The sequence below is a fragment of the Haliotis asinina genome, chromosome 2, assembly GCF_037392515.1.
Source record: "Haliotis asinina isolate JCU_RB_2024 chromosome 2, JCU_Hal_asi_v2, whole genome shotgun sequence".
Lineage (NCBI taxonomy): Eukaryota > Metazoa > Mollusca > Gastropoda > Lepetellida > Haliotidae > Haliotis > Haliotis asinina.
Window position 1 is genome coordinate 5,197,750 of NC_090281.1, and position 21,937 is coordinate 5,219,686.

The window sequence follows — 21,937 nt, forward strand, 5'->3', positions numbered from 1 at the left end:
TTGAAGCAAATTGATTTTACATGTTCATAAATATGATGTACTCACGTCTGTTGACTAAACCGACACTGTATTTCCTGCAGTTAATGTGTGAGACTGTATAATGGTGCGATGCTAGCACATGCTACAGGGTCCGATAGCCGATAATAGGGCTTAACGATGCATCGAACTATCGATCTCTGGCAATTGTTGAGTCTCCGATAGTGATTCATGGTAGAGACGAAAAACTATCGATAGTATGTGTGACTATCGATAGGTGAGTGAGTGAGTGAGTTTAGTTTTACGCCGCATCCACCAATATTCCAGCTATATGGTGGTGGTCTTTAAAATAATCGAGTCTGGACAACGCAATCCAGTGATCAACAGCATGAGCATCGATCTGCACAATTGGGAAACGATGACATGTGTCAACCAAGTCAGCGAACCTGACCACCCGATCCCGTTAGTCGCCTCTTACAAGCATAGTCGCCTTTCAAGGCAAGCATGGGTTGCAGAAGGCAAACCAGGACCTTTCCTATCGATAGGTAAGTAAGTCACTTCCTTTGATAAACAGGCAGAGCAACATACAGGAACTACCAGTTTCAAGTTTTCGGAAACTGAAATTTCTTCAAAATAAGACAATGCAAAGGAAGAAACTACTGCAATAGTATTGCAATAGTTGGTCGCAATAGACTATCGCTAGTGCAGTGATATATTACAATAGACTGTAACTATCGCAATAGACTGTAACTATAGAGGTTTTCCACTCAGTAGTCACGCCTATCCGATAACCCACATGACTGCAGAACACGAGGCACATAGATTTGGGAACTGTGTAGGAAAAAAGACCCCAGTCCAAACATAAAGTTGAAAGAACTAACGACAAGATGGAACCCAATATTAGCTCTATTTATTACAACTGTAGCAATGCAGGGGTATATCACCTTTATTAAGCGAATACAATTATGTTACCGTTATAAAGCAAATACAATTTCAAAGCTATTTACCAATTACAATAATAAAGTTATAAACCACATATAACATAAATGCTATTCAGTAAATACAATAAGATATAAAGCAACTACAATGTATAAGTTATTAAGCAAATAGAATATATAAGTATTTAAGCAATTAAAACAAATGATTTATTTAATTAAAGCAAATAGAAGACATAAGTTATTACACAAACATAACAGATAAGTAATTAAGCAGTTATATCAAATAAGTTATTACACAAACAGAACAGATAAGTATTTAAGAAATTAGAACAAATAAGTCATAAGGCAAACACAACACACAACTTATTTAGCAAACACAACACATAAGCTATTAAGCAAATACAAATATCTGCTATAACGTAAATACAACATACAAGCTACAATTGGTACATTAAGGACGGACAGAAACATGACAACACAATACAAGGACATATCTAACTTGGCAATTCCATGATGCATTTTTCCAAGCTCTAGGTCTGTACTTGAAGCACTTGAAGGTTTTTTAATCTGCTCTCTGTTCGGAGCTATGATATTACAGTTTCCAAGAAACCTGCAGAACGATATGGTGCGAAAGAGATTTAAAGTTAATAAAAATGAAGTACCAACGGCAATGTCATGAACAATATCCAAGTGAAGTTTGGCTGGTTATCACATGTGGTTCCACAATCCTAGCTGGTTCAAGAGATATGGGTTACATATACAACTGTCAGGAACCTCCATGTCAGAAGACTTCTCTCCCCGATTCCACATGGATTCGGCGAACAACCCTGCAGTTTCAGCGTGGGATGGATGTGAGGCTGACTGACTCCGTGGACTTGACACTTGTAACGTTGTCCACATACAGTGAGTCAGTTGAGTTTTACGCCGTCTTTAGCAATATTCCAGTAATATCACGACAGGTGACATCAGAAATGGGCTTCGCACATTGTATCCATGTGGGGAATCGAACCCGGGCTTTCGGCGTAACGACTTAACACTTTAACCACTAGGCTTTCCCGCCGCCCCGTCTATATTTAATATATAATTAAAATTCTCGTCTATCTACCAACAACGAGCTAATCAAAATACACATACTATACTGTTTTTGCTATTATTTTCCATGCAGGCAAAATAGTTAGCTAAACATTTGGTACATGTAAACTTTATGCACTTTCACTGGACAGTATTTACCTATCTGTTATCACATATTGTGTATTCTGTGCAGATGACTTATGCTTATTGACGCCATGCACAATACACTGTAACGAGGGTCGTGAATCCATATAATCATCTGTAAGACTAGTGAAAGTCAATCAGTTTAACCATTTAATATATTCATGTCGCGCATGAACGGGTTTCCACCAGTGTCGGTCAGCAGACCACGTCACGGTGACATATTCACTAGGAGCGACCACGTCACGGTGACATATTCACTAGGAGCGGGGACGGAATATCAAGCCTGGTATCTGTCCCAGCCCGGTGGATGTGACGGTTGTACTCATTGGGGAGTCTATAAATGTGAACTGTACTCCCTCCACTGTGACTGTGTTCATTCCGTACAATCCACAACAAGTGTCAGGCCCCTGCATGTCCACATAAAGAGTATACGTCGCACCTGCTGTGAGGGAGACACACTTTTCAAACAGGACGTCATTCAGTTGCCTTCTGTTTTGAACACACAGTCTTCTGTTCTCGAATGGTTCATAAAGCACCACGTTGTTAGCGTCATACACTCTGATTGTCAGTATATAGTCTTTATCATCGTGTCCACCATACAACTGACAGCCACGAAGGAGAATGCTCTCACTCGGTGTAAATGAGATAGCATGTTGCCCTGCTGCAATTTCCCAGTTGCTCAGTAACGAAAATCTATTCACGATCTTACAGGACGTATTCAGATTCCCTGTTCGATTAGGACAATTTGTAAACGTCTGTGCATTCAGGGTTCCTGTAAATGTTTGTGTGGTATTTCTCTTTGAGTGTCTAAACGGGGATATGTCCACAGTTGTGTCTACGGCTCTGTCGATTATCCTCATTTTCTCATCCGCTGTCAGTAGTCCAGATGGACCCACAATCTTCACCAGATACTCCATAGGCATACTGGTAAACCGGATCTCATACCTCATGTCACCAAGGAGTCCCCGTCTGTTCTCAGGTGTGTCACTCACGCCTTCCTTCCGGCATCTCTTCTCTGTCCAGGACAGCACAGCTTCAAATGCATCTTCCTCTTTCAGTTTTAGCGTTTCCGATTTCAGGAACTTCTCCAGACAGTCAGAGCAAAGACCCTGAAATCCTGGAGACTTGGTTACTCTCTTTCCTCCTTCTGTCAGGATCTCTAAGGCCTTCTGTTCAAGGTCTACCTCCCCGTAACAATGACACTCCTCCAGGATCTGGCAGACATTGTCCTCTGACAGGGACTCTTCCATGAACTCTACACAGCGATCGTATAAGGCATCGATCGAGTATTTCCTGGATGTGTACATGAGTCCAGTGACAGTTTCTGCGTCAATAGTAGCATCGTCTGTGTACACATACCTACATAATGTGAAAGTAAAAAGGGTTGGAGGATTTGAAAACGTTCTTAACGTATTTCCCAATCTTTATCTTAACTCAAATGAAAGCAACATCAGCAGGGTGCCTTTTCACTTTTACATTTTACCAGTTCCGACGTCTTGGTTGAAAACAGATGTTCTTTTCTTATCTCTTGCTTTGCGAGGTAGGAATACATAACTTATACTGACTGATGTGTGGTAAACAGTTTATGCCTGAAATGTCAACTTTTAATCTTCCCAACATCTTTGATAAAATTCAGAAAAAGAGCCTATGTCATTGTTTTCGTTAGTGTATAATTTAATATACATAACTGCTAGATTAGGCTAACCTTAAGAATTGCGTGAAAATGTCTGCCTCAATGTCAGGAATGGTTATGTCCCCCTTCTCCGCCAAGGGGCCACAGAACATGGCATTGAATACACAGCTTCGACTGACAAGAACGTAGCGGTGAGCTCGGACCACGTGCTTCTGTGACCCCAGCAAGAAGGTGACGTCACTGAACTCCTCAGTTTCAAGCATGCGCCGATTGCACTCTGTTACAGTCTTCCCAGCCTGCCAGTCGTCCACCATTCCAGATGTTTTGCTTGTGCCGGACATCTTGTAGCTTGAAACATACAAGACATGAGCATATACATATAATAAGTACCGTGAAAAATCCGGGCACACTGAAGCGCAAATGGGCTTGCGCAATAGACAGAGAATCACATATCTTCCTGTTTGCTCGCTTTGCCCGCACATAGAACGAATGGTCACTTTTCTATCTGCTACGAAGCCCTGTTTGTGCTACGGTTTGCCAAAATTGATCTTCAGCAACCGGGTAAACCCATGTTTGTCGAAAGAGGCGACTAATGGGATCGGGTGATAGGGTTCACTGACTTGGTTAACACATGACATCGTATCCCTGTTGCATAGATCGATGTTCATGTTTTTGACCATTGGATTGTGTTGTTCAAAGCAGATTATTTACAGAATCGTGTAGCTGGAATACTGCTGATTGCGGCATAAAACTAAACCCACTCACTAATACAATGCAAGATATAAACCATATGGAACATAAAGGTCATCTACGGACTTTCTGTTGCAATATCTTTCATAACATTAACAAAAGAAAATGTAATCTACTGTAAATTGCTCCATAGTTAATGCCAACAACAGCTAGGAGTTCGATTCTGACGAACAGGTGCGCCGAAACGCACCTCTTGACAACTTTACATCGAAAACACCAAATGCATGTGTTTTACAAGTAAGGGTAAAATGCACTTTATAATGCCAATGTTAACTTCGGAAAGTGTCATCGGAAAGCTACAACGGGTATTTGTCGCATTTGTAACCCCGTGACCGTTATGAACCATCGTCGGCGTTACAAACAGACTGGTCTGACCTCAGACAGGCTCCGGACAGGCAAACCCCGGGTAACGACTGCACAGGAAGACCTGAACCCGAGGACGTTACACCTAAGAAACCGTTTCCTGACAGTGACAGGGAAACTACGGGCCTGTGGTACCAGGGCGTACTGACCATACCAGGAAACGCTGCAGTAGTATAGGGAATGACAGTTCTAAAACACTTTCAAGAAAAGTCTCTACAAAGCCTTATTTACTAAATAAGGCTTTGGTTGGGACCTTAGTTCTTGCTACTATTACCCCTACTACAAAAAAGTTGGCGTGCCTATGTCACGTTTATATCGATGAAACAGTTTAACGTGAACCGCCTATGATCTCTTTGGTGTTCGTAATAAAGGCTTGCTGGGCTTTTTGTATCCCCTGTTCTATGTACTTTTTTTCTCGTCCTCGCTGATAGCAGACTTACGAGACTTGGACGGAATATCTTGTTTCATTCCGTTATATTTTGTGAGTTCAGAGAGGATTGAACGAAACTCCTCTTCTGAGATCTTACTATCAGAGAGTGCCGTGGAAATATGCTCACTCACTGTGTTGAGCTTTGCTTTGGCCAGAACCCTGATCTCTTCGTGTTTCAATGCCTTACGATGAAGTCTGCGTGATACTAACTTAAGCGCCAACCCTAACACCCCTGCCACCCCAGCTGTTATTTCAAAACCTAGCACTATAGGTGCAGCCACGATGGTAGCCAACAACCCAACGCCTGCCGCCCCTAGTCCCATGCTGGTTGCCATAAGGGTAGTGTCAGCCCCGTCCATGATATTGAAAGCTCTATTGTACTTCTTACATAGTGCTTTCCGCGTGTCACGGTCTTGTTCTAGTTGACGTTTCACATCACATAACTGCCTCAAGTGGAACCCATCTACGGTTTCCAACGTCTTCGCTACTTCCTCTACGACTGGGTACAGACCCATCCTATAATATATATTATGAAAGATATTTTAATTGGGTTTCAGTTAATACTCTATCAATGTATTTGAAGCCTATAAGGGATAGATCATTACCAATGATAATAGGTGAGAGGCTAATAGACTTTTCTGTTGTAATAAAAACCCCACTGAGGCTTATTAAGCGGTTTATAGAACCCGTGGGGGTATTCCGTTGTATAACAATACGACAATATTGGTCTAAGTGTTCGGTATACCAGTGTATTACCAACCCGAGTAAAATTTGACGTCCTTTAGAGGAGTTTACCTGGTCAAAATACGTAAAGACGACTTCTATGATGAGTGTGTAGGGGGAGGATATTCTATCAAGAGACTCCCGGATTAAGTAGTAAATACTGCTAAATGTTAATTTATTATCTAATCCAGAACTTAACCCATTTGTTTCGGTATCAAAACGTATCGGAGATGCTGAGTGATTCTCCGAAATGAAATCCCCGGGCCAGATACCGTTGTTCCTAATCTTAGAGATATTCCCCGAATTTGCGTAAAATGTGATATAAGGTGAGGTGGGTGTTAAGTTGATCAACCATTTGGGCTCTTTTAAATCTGATAACGACACCCGTCTGTACACGTTGTCTTTGAAGTGCAGGATATATAAGGTGTCTTCCTCACCAGGCTGATCGAATCCCTCCGTATCTCCTAGGTCGTTAAGCGTAGTGTTGGGTCGATGACTGGTCATTATTATACTATTATGATATAATTTCCAACTGGTTTTTTGATAATAGTTCAGGGGTGAACTTCATACCCATGAAGTGTATGTTGGCAGGCAGGAAGATATTGGTTAGTGATATCTCGTTTTCCACGATCACGTTGACCCCCTGCAGACTGGTGTTGGAGTCGGAACCCACCCGCACGTAAACGTTGCAAACTTGATACTGGTGTCGTTTCACCCACCCGAGTTTGATCCCCTTCACGATCTCGACATCATTCCCCGATGGTTCCCCTAGGTAGACTTTGATGATCAGTGTTGAGTTTGCCGGTAGACTCTCTAGTATAGTGACCACGCCTTCGAATTCAGACACCAACTGCAATTTCACGTTTTTTATGGCTGGTTTACTCGTTAGCATGTGGGCTGCCATAGTGTCGAGTGGGCTGACGACTATGCTACGTCTCTGAGTTGGGACGTAAGCCACGAGCAGGGTTCCATTGTTCACGACTTTGTTTAGGTGGTTGTCTTTGTTATCCGTGAACACGTAGGGAGAGACGAGTCTAATATTGAGAAACCAGTCGTCGTTATCGGGTAACAACACCCACTTGTCATCTTCGGTGAAGACGAGCATATATGGTTTGTTTTGGACGACGGTAGTGCTCTCAACATCGTCTAAGTCGAACAGTTTACCCCCGAACGATGGGTATATTATCCAGTTATTATTACCGGTGTTGACAAGGGCGTACTTAGTGTTGACTTTTGCTCTTGCGGTATCTACTATATCACTTAGGGCTCCACCGGAGGTGACTTCAACGCGTTTGTAAATGTTGTTTTTCAGTTGAAAGGCGTACGATGTACCATCTACTCCGGGAGCGTCGAAACCGCGCGTGTCTCCGAGGTCGGAGATCCCGATATTGACGCATTTTTTAACTCCGGGCCCTTGTGCGCTGGTCATTTTACATGAAGCGTTAAGCTGAGGTATCCTATATTTACAGGATTATGATTTATATCTAACACCGATATTGTCAGCTCAGGTATGTTGCCCTGGATTAATCTCTTATACTGTCGTGGTGAAAACGACTCGGTTCTACCGTCGTTGTATTTCTCAGTTTTCACCGGCACTGCTCTCAGTGTAGTGGAAGGGTGACCTCCTTGAATGTTGTACGTTGTGCTCACCTGACCGAGATGAATGTACAGCTCTCGGTACGGTACTAGATCGGGTAACTTCGTGCCTGTGACGGTTGTTGTTGGTTTTATCTCGTCAGGAGACATACCGAGTATCCTCGCTAATGGTCGGCCGAGCCTCAAGGGGTTTCTTCCGTTGTTGATTAACACCACTGTACCGTTTGAGTCGTTCATCTTGAGTTCGGCTCCCACGGGTTTGAAGACCTCGTCGTTTAGAGAGCACACGCTGTAGTAGCTGTCAGTTATCTGGCTGCGAGTTCCACTGACGAACAGCTTATTGTTGCTGGCGTTGATGTTAGTCCATTGCGGTAGGTAGGTGATATCGCAGAGTGCGACTTCGAGTTGGTCTGACGTGTTATCGATCGCGTGCGTCAGCTGAACGGCCTCACCGCTCGTTATTCCTGGAAGTGTTATGTACATGTTAGAGTATATATACTCATTATATAAGAGTTTCAAATGTTTTACCCTAAACTGGACGTAGATTTCTCCCCCATGAAGATCGTGGTTGCTCTTGGGTTGTATTTCAATGCCCAGCTTTTAGATGTGTTCGATAAGTATAAGCTTTCGGTGACTAACATTAAGGCAGTCCACGCTTGGTTCAACAACCCTATGCAGTTCTGGCAGAATCAATTAAACTTTGCCGTGTGGTGCGCTACAACGGGGTGTGGTGTGACATTGACCGACACTCGGCGTGGGCCGCTGAGTCAGTCTGTGTTCAAGTTCCACGTGTACTACCAGGTCAGACGTATCCTTAAAGAGATCAGCGCCCCCCTCCCACAGGACAAAGCGTGGGACGCAACAAACAACCCGTACGATAGACGGGTCTATGAACGTATTTGCAATGAATTCGAAATAAGCCCGAAGACGGATTGGCGTTTGCCGGGGCTGAACCACGGGTTGGGTATTCCTTACAGCGATGGGCTCTCAGTAAAAGCATTTAAGAAAGATTTACTAACAAACTTTATGAAACGAAAATGTTTAGTACTGGGAATTTTTTCCATGCATTAGATGATATTGTTCCTAAACCTACCAAATATGGACCAAAACCAGTGAAAGATGCAAGTGATGATTTAGTGAAACGAGGTATACTTAGGCAGGACTTTGCTTTGTCGAGTAATGAATGGAGAGATGATCGTATGGACTTTGAAGGTGGTGTTGCTTTCACAATCCAGAAAGTGGAGCAGTCAACCGCAGACGGGTGGAAAATGTTTATGCTGGATACGTCGAAAGGATTCACTCGTGCCGGGGTAGTCAGGTTGAACGACTCGATTCGAACGTACGTGTGGGCGCTGTTGGGTGCGCAGTCGATGACGCGTTCCAACATCCTCGGTAAGGGAACTGCTTACGACGCTCAGAAACAGTTCGTTTCCAACGTTGAGGATGCTATCAATTCTCCAGTTGATCTCCCGCGGGCCATCGACCGTTACCAAAACGTGTTAGAATACGCCAGATCGAAAGTCAATTACGTGTTCGGCGTGGGGCTGTACATGGCTCCGAGTGATATGCAACTGAGAGTAAAAAAAGTGGTGGGTTATAACAACAAAATAGTCATAGCCACGTCGGATCAAAAGTTGGGTATCAACCCCGATATTAACACCACCTATATGCCACACATCCCACCACGTGAAACAGGTATAGTGACGTCACCCCCGGAGTCTAAAGTTCAACCAACACCACAGGAGGTGGCCCCCCATATGCATGTGGGGGTACCCCCCTATCAGCAGCATATTGATAGTAAAACGGCCCTGGTGGTTGGTGGGGTAGCTTTGGGACTTATTTGGTTAAAGATTTCTTAGCCGCTACGTACACCAGACCCGCCACGGCGACGATGGCTGCCCACAGGTTTTGACTGAGCCACGTGGCAGTTTTAGCCAGAGCGCTCAACAACCACGAGACGATGCTACCCAGGATGCCGGGAAGGGCTTCGGCGGCTTTACCAGCCAGTTTAGCTAGGCGTTCCCCGAGTTTTTTTATCCAGTCTTTAACACCCCCACCGCCACTTGGAGTTCCGCCGCCGGCAGGCACCACAGTACCCCCTGTCAGTGACACCACCAGGGTTGATATGATGAAACCAAATGCAGTTAGAATGCTGGCGATGGTGATCCTTTGCTCCCGGAACAATATCCGAATCCTGTCTGCTAACGTGGTGTCTCGGTAGAGGACTTGATTGATGGTTTCCCGCACACGGTTGACCTGGGATCGAAGCTTTTCTTTGTAGCCGGACGCTGTCTCCAACCAGACCTGCCTTTCATCTTCCAAATTACGTATTCGTTCCTCGAGGGTGGCTTTCATAGATTCGTCCTCAGTTTCACCTAGTTTTTTCTTTTCATAGGCGATTTTGTCGTCTATCTCACTCACTTTGGCCGTGCTTTTCCAGAGATGACCACGAATGGTTTGCATCAACAGGTCCAACCCCTTCAGTTCCCGAAAGGTAATTTTGAGACCCGGAAGGGTTTGTTCTCGTAGTCGGCCAACACCTTTTCAATATTATAAGTCATGTTTTGAACTGATGTGGCGTCCCTGATGCCTTCCAGATCTTGACTAACCTTCGGGGGAATCTTCTTCGTGGGAATCTTAGGTCGCGCGCCACCGTAATCTTTGAAACCTAGTTCATTTTTGACAAAGTTAGTATTTGTTTTACCGACCAATGTTGATAAAGCAAGCGGTTTTCTCGTTTTTTGATTAAAGATATCGATCCCCGGGTAATCATTCAAACGCAGCGTGCCCTCTCTATCAACAAAAAACTTGGTATAGTCTCGCCACAACGGCTCTACGTAATTTTTATCTTTTTTTAAACCATCATAAAATCCGTCGACGGTGTCCTTCACGAGTTTGGTCCTTGGTGAGATCTCCTGCTTGTTTATATCTTCGACAGACGGCTGTAGGCTAGTACTGAATGAGGTCTCCTGCTCGGCCCCTGTATCATCCATAGTATCATACCACATCTCCTCCATAGGTATGTCTTCAGCCATTATTTAGTATTAAAAATATATTTCATATATATATAACAATGTACGGCAGAAAATTAGATCCTTTCAGAAGATTGAGAGAGCCATTAGGAGCCAGAGCCGTGCGCCAGTCGGTGACCATCACCAACAATCCCAGCAAGATAGACCAGAATCAAACTCTGCTGGTTAGATTTCCAAACCTTGGTGAGAATGACCTCATTGTACCAGGCACTGTTCGACTGGCGTTCAATATCACGTTGACCTCCGACAACGACAAACGTGAGCTAGTGCGGAACGTGGGGCGAGCCATCATCAAGAAAACGACCGTCAAGATCAGCGGTAACGAGGTGCTGAGCATCGACGACAGCGACGTGTTTCACTGCTACAGGGATCTCTGGAAAAACGAGGGAGAACGAGTCAATGATGTGTACCAGGGTATCAGCAAATCAACCCGGGCGCGCATAGGGTATGTCTTCACGCAAGACCAGCAAGACAAGCTATCGGACGGTGAAAAGGCCATCGCTCGAGCATACGGGAATCGATTCTGCGTGCCGCTAGACTTCGAGTTGCTCACGGGACACGCGCCGTTTTACCAGGCCGCGCTGGGTGATAGGCTCGAATACGAGCTCATGTTTAACGACTATAGCAAAGTAGTGCGTACGCCGAACGGTGATGAGGCCAGTTATGCCATAGACAACATCTCTCTGGAGTTCGACATGGTCACTAGCCCGGAGCTAGCCAGGCAGGTTCGAAGCCAGTACTCTGGGAAGATGGCTATCCTGTACGATCGCGTACTGAGGCATAGATCAGTCGTGCGAGATAAGAGCGACACTGTGTGGAATATCAACCTGAACGTGCCGGCGCGATCGATGAAAGGTATCCTGGTCGTCCCCGTGGAGGATTACGAGCCATTCCGGAGGGACAGCGAGAAGTTTTTCAACCCCGAGATTGAAAAGGTGGAAGTGACCATCGAGGGCGTGCCCAACCAGCTGTTCAGTCATGGTATGAGACCACACCAGCAGTGGGATGAGATAAAAAAGCTACCAGTGGGGGATTATATAACAAAGGACCTGGACCTCGGCTCCGTGCAGATCGGTGAATACCTGACCACCAAGTACGCCCTATGGTTGGACATGCGATCCACGGATGATGATAAACTGCACGGTAGCGGGCGCCGTATAGATAACGGCAGCGAAGGGATAACCATCCAGATTACTAAGAAGGCTCAACCCGCTGGTAAGTTGAAATTATATTTGTACGTTATTATGGACGCGCAACTTAATATAGACAATGGGAGATTCGTGCAAGCCGTCTACTAGTGGGGGAGACCCCCACACCCCCCGGGGGTACCCACAACTACCCACTGACCCACACTGCGCCATAGTGTGCGGGCAGACTGGCTGTGGGAAGACCGTTTTCGTGTTGGATATGTTGGAGGGTTACTACAAGGATGTGTTCGATAACATCGTTATCATGTGCCCTACTCTGAGCATGAATAAAACGTACACGCGACCTTGGGTGATGACGGACCCGGACGTACACAAAATCGACCCTGGAACACGCCTGCAGGACTGGTTGAAAGCTCTTCACGAGAAATTTAAAGGGGAACCGACGCTGTTCATACTGGACGACTGCAGCGCTAATCGCGAGATAACAAAAAAGAGAGACATGCTATCGTACCTGGCCTTCTCCGGCCGGCATGCAAATCACAGCGTCTGGGTGCTAACGCAGAAGTTCAACTCGGTGTTGAAAGACCTCAGGGAGCAGACGCGATGGGTGGCCTTATTTCACTGCAAGGACAGGGATTCGTTCGAGGAGTGTTTGAGAGAGAACGATGTGATGAGCAAATTAGAACGGGAACGGGTGAAGAAACAGCTCGCTGAAACTAAACACGCTAAGCTCGTGCTCAAGACCGACCAACCAGTAGCATATATAGTATGCTAAGCAAAGCTAAGCAAAGCTAAGCAAAGCTAAGCTAAAGCTAAGCAAATGCTAAGCATAGCTATGATATTTGAAGTGTTTGTTGTGTGCAACTTAACCTTCATTTCTCTGTGTTTTGTCTGCATCGGGTATTATATAGTTAAAACTAAATCTTACTTGTTATATTATAAGATGGAGTGTGAGGAATTGCTCGAACAGTTGGGGGTCTCCCCCACGCCGCCGGCAGGCCCCACTGATGACAAGCGAGAGAAACTGGTGGCGTTGGCTGTTGGTGGCAAAGCCAAACATTACTTTGGAGACTACACTCCGGATAAAATTCACAAAATGTCAGTCGAAGAAATCGATAAGCTGTACGCTAGATACGAGTCCCGGCTCGGAGCAGAAATGACAAAGACAATAGGATCGGCTATGACCCAGATATACACCGGTATTGTGTCATACTTCCTTCCCATTCCACCAGAGCGCCGACTTTACCTGTGGGAGGACCTAGATAAAGACCCTTTTATCGAACACGCCGTGAGCTCTATCAGCTGCGAGCTGTACCACAAATATGGTATGTTGTTGGCTCCAGTGACGGCGGCGATTATCACGGCAAAGCATTGTCAATTTGAGAGAAAGAATAATAATAATAGTATAGATGGATGCTGCACAGGAAACCCCAGTGGAGGTACCCCCAACAGTGATGGAGGAGACCCCAGTGGTGGTACCCCCAACAGTGAGTCCCGAGGTGACGGTGGAGACCCCTTCAACAGTAACCAGGCAGAAGAATCCTAAGAGAGTAGCTGCCGGTAAAAAACGGTGGTGTAACCAACATAAAGTGGCCAACCCAACCCGACTGTTGTTGGCTGTAGGTGTAACTGTTGCCTTGGCTATCTCGTGGTTATACGTGGGGGTACCCTCCCACAGTGAGCCACCACCCAACAGTGAGCCCCCCACCCCCACGGTAGACCCGCATATCATGTTATAATTTTAATATTTTATATCATATACATAATGTCTGAGGGGAAAACGTTCGTCAACGACGCATACCACGCCACAGTGGTCGCCAGTCTAGCCGTAGGGTACGCTCGGTTGACTAAAATGGTGCTTAAACAACCAACTATCAAGCTAGATTTCAACCTGCAGGATATGGGTATGCTCATAATGAACCTTGGTATGGCGATGGCCACAAAAGACATCCTAGTAAAACAAGGAATAATACCTGAAAATATAATGAAATAAGTATAGGGATGGCCACGATAGCTATGATGGCCGGTGGGGCGTTAGTGAATGCCCTGGCATTTTCCGGGAGTAATTTCCTCTTCTCGAAACTACGAGATGGCCACGCAATACAGGAAGAAAGGAAGCGGCACGATCGCTACTGAGAAATTACAAAGGGCACAGGCCGAGTACGATAAAAAACGCCTCCAGAGGATCGATTTTATTAACGAACAACTCACGCGTGAAAACCATGCCGTTCAAACATTCAACGATGTCGATGAAGCAATGAAAGAATACTACCTACTAACTGGTAAACAATTGGAACCGCTCAATAAACCCACACTCGCTCAGTACTACACACCATCCAAGGGACAAATGAATCGTGAACTGGGCTTCATAGTGTTGGGTATAGCAGCTACTGCGTTGGTTGCGAAGCAATTAAATTAAAATACCTATATAAGTAAACATGAGACCCGCTCCATACCGATGCGAATGCATACTTATGGGGAAGACCGAGGCCTGTGGTAGGAAATGCAGGAATCAGGGGTTCTGTTGTTTCCATATGGGAAGTCCTAACTACACGTGTTCTGTGTGTGGTATCGGGGTTAAAGGACACTACTGTCTATGTAAAGCTCACGGAGCGAACGTAGTCAGACATCAACTCATCTACGAGAATAAAAAGGGCTACATAAAAGAACGTAGGCGACTGCTTAAGATAGACTCCAATTAAATGTTTACACATATCCAACAATGCGTGAAACAGCCACTTAAGGGTTACCTCCCTTTACTGTGAACCAATTAGACATTGGTTCTCTTAGGTGTAAACACTATGACTACTGTGCGCGAGCTGAAGCGGGTCGCAAAACAGAGAGGTGTGATCGGGTATTCTCGAATGCGGAAGTCAGCATTGTTGAGATTACTAGGTTTAGAAGCCCCTCCTACGGTAACACAATTAAAAGCTCAAGCAAAACAGCTTGGATACACGGGTTATTCAAACCTGGGGAGAGCCGGGTTAACCGCATTGTTATCACATGCCCCCGTAGCAAAACCTCCCACTGTAAAACAACTGAAAGCCGAGGCACACGATTTGGGTTTAGGCGGGTATTCCCGTATGAGAAAACCACAGCTTGTAGAATTATTACGACAGAATAGAGCTATTGACCTACAGTTCGTGCGCACTGAGCGCGCTGTAGGCAACTATTTGAGAGGTTGGCGCATGCACGTTGATAGAAACATAGACATTACAGATATCAAGCCTCTGATAGCTGATAAGGTCAACCAGGAACTAAATAACCTAGGAAGTATCAAGTTTCAGATCACAGTGAAAATGTCGCTCGATAAGCAGGTTGGGAGTACCACTGAGTATGTTCAGCCTTACTTCTGAGGTAAACAAGAGGTCGTCACACATACAGAGACCATTGACGCATCAATCGATACCAGTTTTCAGCAGATACGAGAATACCTAGAACGCTACACACACTTGGGGTCCGGGTGGGCTGTAGATAAAATCGATAATGTCTATCTAGACATAGCTAACTACGTGCCGTTCAGAGGCGGGTCATACCTAGCCTTGCCTCCCTACTATAGGAACAAACATGCCATAGTAAACGTTAAGAATAGAGGAAACGATTGCCTGAGGTTAGCTATCAGGTCAGCCTTATTTCCAGCTGACACTAATCCGAACAGGCCTTCTAATTATCCTCAGGATGATGGGCTCAACTGGGATGGTATAGATGAACCCACCCCCATATCCCAGATCACTAAAGTAGAAAAACAGAATAATCTGGCTATAAATGTCTTTGGGCACGAAGGTAACAAAACAATAGTACACAGGGTCAGCCCGGTGAAGGATCGCCAAGTTATCAATATATTCATGATCCAACGAGGTGACAAGTATCACTACACGTGGATAAAACATCTCAGCCGGTTGTTGCACGACCAGTCGAAACACGATGGGGAAAAACACTTTTGTGTACGATGCCTACACGGTTTCAGTCGAGCTGATTTATTAGAATCCCACCGGGAGGATTGCCAAGGTGTGGGGCAGACGGCTATACGAGTCGACATGCCTAAGGAAGATAACAAAATCCTAAAATTCAGTAACCACAAGAACCAAATGTCTGTGCCTTATATCATATACGCCGACTTCGAAGCCTTGGTTGTGGGTGGGGATTCCCCCAGTGGTAGCTTCACCCACAAGACACAGGAGCATAAAGCCTGTGGGTTTGGATACATTGTCGTCCGTTGTGACGGGGAAACGAAAGCTCCGGTAGTGTATAGGGGCCCTGACGCGGCTGAAAGGTTTCTAAAGTGTTTGCAGGAGGAAGAAAAAATTATTAGGAATGCATTGTATAAAATCGCTCCCATGCGTCTGACCCAAGACGACAAGCTAGCTCACAAGCGTAGCACTAAATGTCACGTGTGTGACTCACCACTTAACGGTGATTCGGTGAGAGATCACTGCCACATAACTGGTAAGTATAGAGGCGCCGCTCACAGCGCGTGCAACCTCAAGCTTAAAATCAACCCTAAGACAATAAACATCCCCGTTGTCTTTCACAACTTGAGAGGGTACGACTCACACTTGATCATGCAGGCCATCGCGAAAATCGATGGTAATATAACGTGCATCCCCAACAACATGGAGAGATACATCTCCTTCAGCTTAAACGGACTTAGGTTCATTGACTCGTATCAGTTCCTCCTGTCGTCACTCGACAGTCTGGTCAAGGCCAACAATACCTTCCCTATCACCGATCGATACACAGACGCCGAGACTAGACCCCTGCTTATGAGGAAGGGTGTGTACCCCTATGAGTACATGGATAGTTGGGTCAAGTTCACCGAGACCAGACTACCCCCTATTGACTGCTTTTATAGCAAGCTGAATGAGGCGTCCGTCTCACGAGATGATTACTCGCACGCGACTAACGTATGGAATAAACTGGGTTGTAAGAACCTGGGTGATTATCACGACCTGTACTTGAGGACAGATGTACTGCTGTTAGCCGACGTGTTTGAAACGTTTAGGCGGACGTGTTTCAAGCAGTATAAACTCGACCCCGCATGGTATTACACCAGCCCAGGTCTGTCGTGGGACGCCTTGCTTAAAAAGACCGGAGTTAATTTGGAATTGCTCACAGATTACGACATGCACCTATTCATTGAGAAAGGCTTGCGAGGTGGGATTTCCATGGCATCCAAACGATACGCGAAAGCAAATAATCAATACGTGAAAGGTTACGATCCTAACAAGCCAACCAATCACATTCTCTACCTTGACGCAAACAACCTGTACGGCTGGGCCATGAGCCAGTATCTACCTACAGGGGGATTCGAATGGGTACCAGACGTTGATGTTATGGGGGTTGCACCAGATTCGAACAAAGGGTATATCCTCGAGGTTGACTTAGAGTATACCAAGGAATTACACACATCACACAACAGCTACCCCCTGGCCCCCGAACGTATGAGGGTTAACCCAGACTGGATGTCTGAGTACCAACATAACTTGTTAGGTGGGCGTGTGACAGACGTTGAAAAACTCGTTCCTAACTTAATGAATAAGACCAAGTACATCGTTCACTATCGCAACCTACAGCTGTACCTGTCGTTGGGTATGAGGCTGACCAAAATACACAGGGTGCTCATGTTCGACCAGAGCCCATGGATGGAGCCCTACATCAGAATGAACACAGACCTACGAAAAAAAGCCACCAGTGATTTTGAGAAAAATCTCTACAAACTCATGAACAACTCGGTGTTTGGTAAGACTATGGAGAACCTGAGGAAACGCGTGACCGTGAAGCTGGTTCGGTCGAGTGAGGAAGACAAGCTCAGGAGATTGATAGCCAGTCCGGCATTCAACCGTAGTAAGATATTCACAGACAACCTGGTTGCCCTACACATGAAGAAAAGCCACATAAAATTCAACCGGCCTGTTTACGTGGGGATGAGCATCCTCGATTTATCCAAACACCTGATGTACGACTTTTACTACAACGAGCTCAAGAAACAGTACGGTGACAGGTGTGAAGTGCTGTACACTGACACAGATTCCCTGCTGATGGAGATTCGAACCGAGGACGTGTACGAGGACATGAAAAAACACCTCGATTTATACGACACCAGCGACTACCCTAAGACCCATACCCTACACAGTACGGTAAATAAAAAGGTCCTAGGTAAGATGAAGGACGAGTGTGCTGGCACGCCCATAGCCGAGTACATAGGTTTGAGACCTAAGATGTACTCCATACTGAAAGCCGACAATAGTGAGATCCGGAAGGCTAAGGGGGTTAAGAAGTATGTGGTGAAACAACACATCAAACACGCCAGATTCAAGGAAGCCCTGTTCAAGACCCGTACCTTTAGGCATAAAATGAACACACTTAGAAGTGATGGACATAAGATATACGGACTGACTATAAACAAGACGTCCCTGTCGCCTATGGACACGAAACGTTGGATAGCTATTGATGGGATAAACACATACGCGTATGGACATGAAAAAATTTGAGGCTATTTACTACAGCCCGCGTGGGTACTGGAAAGGAGCTAGCGCAGTAGATAAGCTAGCTAAAATAGCGCGAGTACCCCCGGAGGAAGCCAAAGCGTGGCTTGAAAAACAAGCCCTGTGGCAGATCTATTTGCCGGCACCACGCTACGTGCCTAGAAGGAGGTTCGGTATTAACATACCTAATAGCGTTCACCAGGCAGACCTACTGTTCCTACGTAGCCAGTCGTTACAAGGAAGCCGAACCCTTGACCACGAAAGATTCGGCCCAGGTAGCCAGAGGATTCGAACGCATATACAAACGCAGTCCGCTGACGTGGCCAACAGAGCTGCAAGTTGACCCCGGACGGGAGTTCATGGGTGCCGTGTCACAACTGCTAGCCAAACACGATACAAAGGTCAGGCGTGGCACGGCCGGAGCCCATCGCAGCCAAGCCATAGTTGAGAGATTTAATAGGACTTTGGCTGAGCGCTTGTTCGGCCATCAGTATGCTAGGGAGATGGCCACCCCTGGAAAACGATCGACTGAATGGGTCACGAGGTTACCCAAGGTGGTGTCGGCAATCAACCATGAAGTCACCCGTCTCACCGGTAAGAAACCGGCAGACGCTATCAAACTAAAATCAATAGTTGCAGAGTCGGCCGCTCCATTGCGTGGGAAGGAGAAACAGATACCAGATAGGGCCCTAGTGAGGTATCTATACCAGCCGGGGGAACACGAGGGTGATAGCCGTAAGCGGGCCACCGATCCTATATGGTCAGTCAAAACTTACAACATAGATAAAGTGGATATGAAAGCCAACGAACCTAACTTGTACTACTTGAGGGATGGGCCGGGTAGGGGTTTTGTAAGAGAAGAATTATTGATCGTACCGTACGGCACAGTGTTACCTCCTACCAACACACGGTAATAGTAGGAAGTAGGCACGCCAACTTTTTTGTAGTAGGGGTAATAGTAGCAAGAACTAAGGTCCCAACCAAAGCCTTATTTAGTAAATAAGGCTTTGTAGAGACTTTTCTTGAAAGTGTTTTAGAACTGTCATTCCCTATACTACTGCTGCTGACAGTCATCATCGCCTGTGGGTGACAAGAGTCAGGCGTTGGCAGCTGCGTTACCAGCGTCGGCTGCCGTTTTCGGGCGAAAGCAGATTCTTTATATCAAGGGGCGATGGACGCGCTAGAGTTTACAAGGTGAGGCGAAAGGAAAGCTCGCTGCTGCGTCCAGCAATCGGAGCCGTATGATACAACCCGGGTCATGGTATGGGGTAGCTATTTGGTAGGCGGTTGTTATCAACGGAAATCGCACGGGCCAACATTGTATTGGCCAGGTATTTCAGCAACAGCCACAGGCAATATTCTTCCAGCCTGACAATGCTCGCCCACATGCCGCTCCAGTCGCCTCTAGAACTTCTTTCATAATGTCATCGTCCTGCCATAGCCTGCATGCTCGCCCGACATGTCGCCAAATGGAGCACTTACGGGACCACATTGATAGTTATTCGACGGAGACAGAATCCACGATTTACAAAACAGTAAATAAAAAGTCCTAAGCCATAAGACGCCTCTCAGCTTCAGTAAGAAGACGTGTATTTGCATGTATTCTATCTAGAGGCGGCGCTTTGTTGTGTTTCTCGAATAGAGCCACTGACAGGCAATTCTCTAGTTTGAAGAAATATCGACCATACCACGTACAATGAGTTATTAGCCCTGTTAAAATGCGAACTCCGATTTCTTATTCTTGTTTTCAGTGAGATCAAATTGAACGTGAAAGTTTGTTTTTTCCTTCAGTGTGTACTCCTCACAAAAAATTAGCAACACAAAATTTTAGTCTCATTACATTTTCTTTCATTGAAATTGCAAATCATGGAATGATTCAACAAAAAGGTGACACATTTGCACAAATGATTAACAAACTGAGATGAAAAGGTATTGAACAATAAGAGACCTACAAACTGATTGAGTACAATTTTAACATTAAGCTGAAAGTCTGGTTCGGACAGTGAAGCAGTGTTCAGTAAGGCGCATGACTACCGTGAGAACAAATACAAGTTTCTACTGACGGCCCAGGCATTGCTTTGACCAAATGTGCCTCTAAAGATGCTGTCGTGAAATGTTCCGCCATTCTCTCTGTAATGCCTGTTCAAGGATATCCAGAGTCTGAGATGATCGCGGAGACCGAAAACACGACTCCCAACAATGCCTTAAGATCAAGTGACCTTGCAGACCAGTCCACATGTGTGATGTTGTAGATCCAAACAACACCATTCACAACTCATGCTGGGGCATTAATATCCACCAAAATGAAGTTAGGGTCCGTCAGTAATGATCCGCCAGGAATGATTACAAGTATAAACCGATCAGGCTGCATGTATGAAGAGTGGAGCACATTCATGCTATTCATTCTGCATGTTGTTTTTGACGGTCATTGTGCGGGTGGTGGAAAAGTGGTCAGATATATCACTTTGGGTGAGTGAGTGAGTGAGTGAGTGAGTTGAGTTTTACGCCACACTCAGCAATATTACAGCTATATGGCGGCGGTCTGTAAATAATCGAGTCTGGACCAGACAATCCAGTGATCAACAACATGAGCATCGATCTGCGCAATTGGGAACCGATGACATGCGTCAACCAAGTCAGCGAGCCTGACCACCCGATCCCGTTAGTCGCCTCTTACGACAAGCTGAGTCGCCTTTTATGGCAAGCATGGGTTGCTGAAGGCCTATTCTACCCCGGGACCTTCACGGGTTATATCACTTTGACAACAATTAAAGGTTATGTATTCTTCAAATATTTACCTTTCAGTAAACATCGCTATCGAGATTGATAAAATGTTACACTGAAAATACTTGTTGCTTAATTTTTTGTGAGGTGTGTATATAGGTCTCAATTCACGCGAAACGGTTGCGGGACCGGACTTGTCCAACACAGCCAAATTCAGGCTAATACAGGCTGTGTATTTTGCTGGTTTTTAAAATACAGGTCGTTAATTAAGTGAATATTAATATCGCTTCAGTCACAAGTAGTGACAAGTATCAAGACAGACAAAATGTTACGGGAAATGTTTGTAGATCTGGAAAGTCACATGTTGTGATGGTACTGGTCAATACCACAGCCGGGCAAAGTGGGCAACTCCCGATACACACATCTCAAACAGACGCCCCTACACAAGAGGGGTGGGTCATTATTCACTACATAAGTGTGGATCGTATCAAGATTTTCTGGAACTGGCACAGAATGTTTAAACTCACCAGCTGAGAAGGACGTCCTCACAGGTCTGCTTGACACCAGTAACCTTCACTTCCTTCACACAACGCTTCCGTGTAATTCTACTTTCGTTTTGAACGCATACCATATGTATATTTTATGTGCTCTTCACTTGGTATCTCGGGAAGGACAACTTTGTCAGCCATGTGTATGTGACGATCAGAATGGAGACGTGCACATCAATAATTCCATTATTTAACGATCATTACTGGGAGATAAGTGACACTTTTTAAGCCACTGTCGAAACACCTTCTACGAGGATATAGGAAGTCATACGAATCCATCCGTATCTCGTTTCTAAAAAATATATGATTTCTACATCTGATTTTTTAAAGGAGAGAAGGTATTTTCCCAATAGATTATGGAAACATTCAATGGTAT

The 21,937-nt window shown here is 45.3% G+C and overlaps 1 protein-coding gene across 1 annotated transcript; it reads right to left on the reverse strand.

Annotated features, from left to right (window-relative positions):
* Positions 1–869: 869 nt before the first annotated feature.
* On the reverse strand, positions 870–21,611 carry LOC137272214 (BTB/POZ domain-containing protein 6-like). Its single transcript, XM_067804573.1, has 3 exons — positions 21,541–21,611; positions 3,835–4,110; positions 870–3,488 (listed from the first exon to the last, which is right to left on the reverse strand). The coding sequence occupies exons 2-3, from the start codon at positions 4,101–4,103 to the stop codon at positions 2,387–2,389; spliced, it is 1,371 nt and encodes a 456-aa protein (XP_067660674.1). The 5' UTR covers positions 4,104–4,110; positions 21,541–21,611; the 3' UTR covers positions 870–2,386.
* Positions 21,612–21,937: the final 326 nt, after the last annotated feature.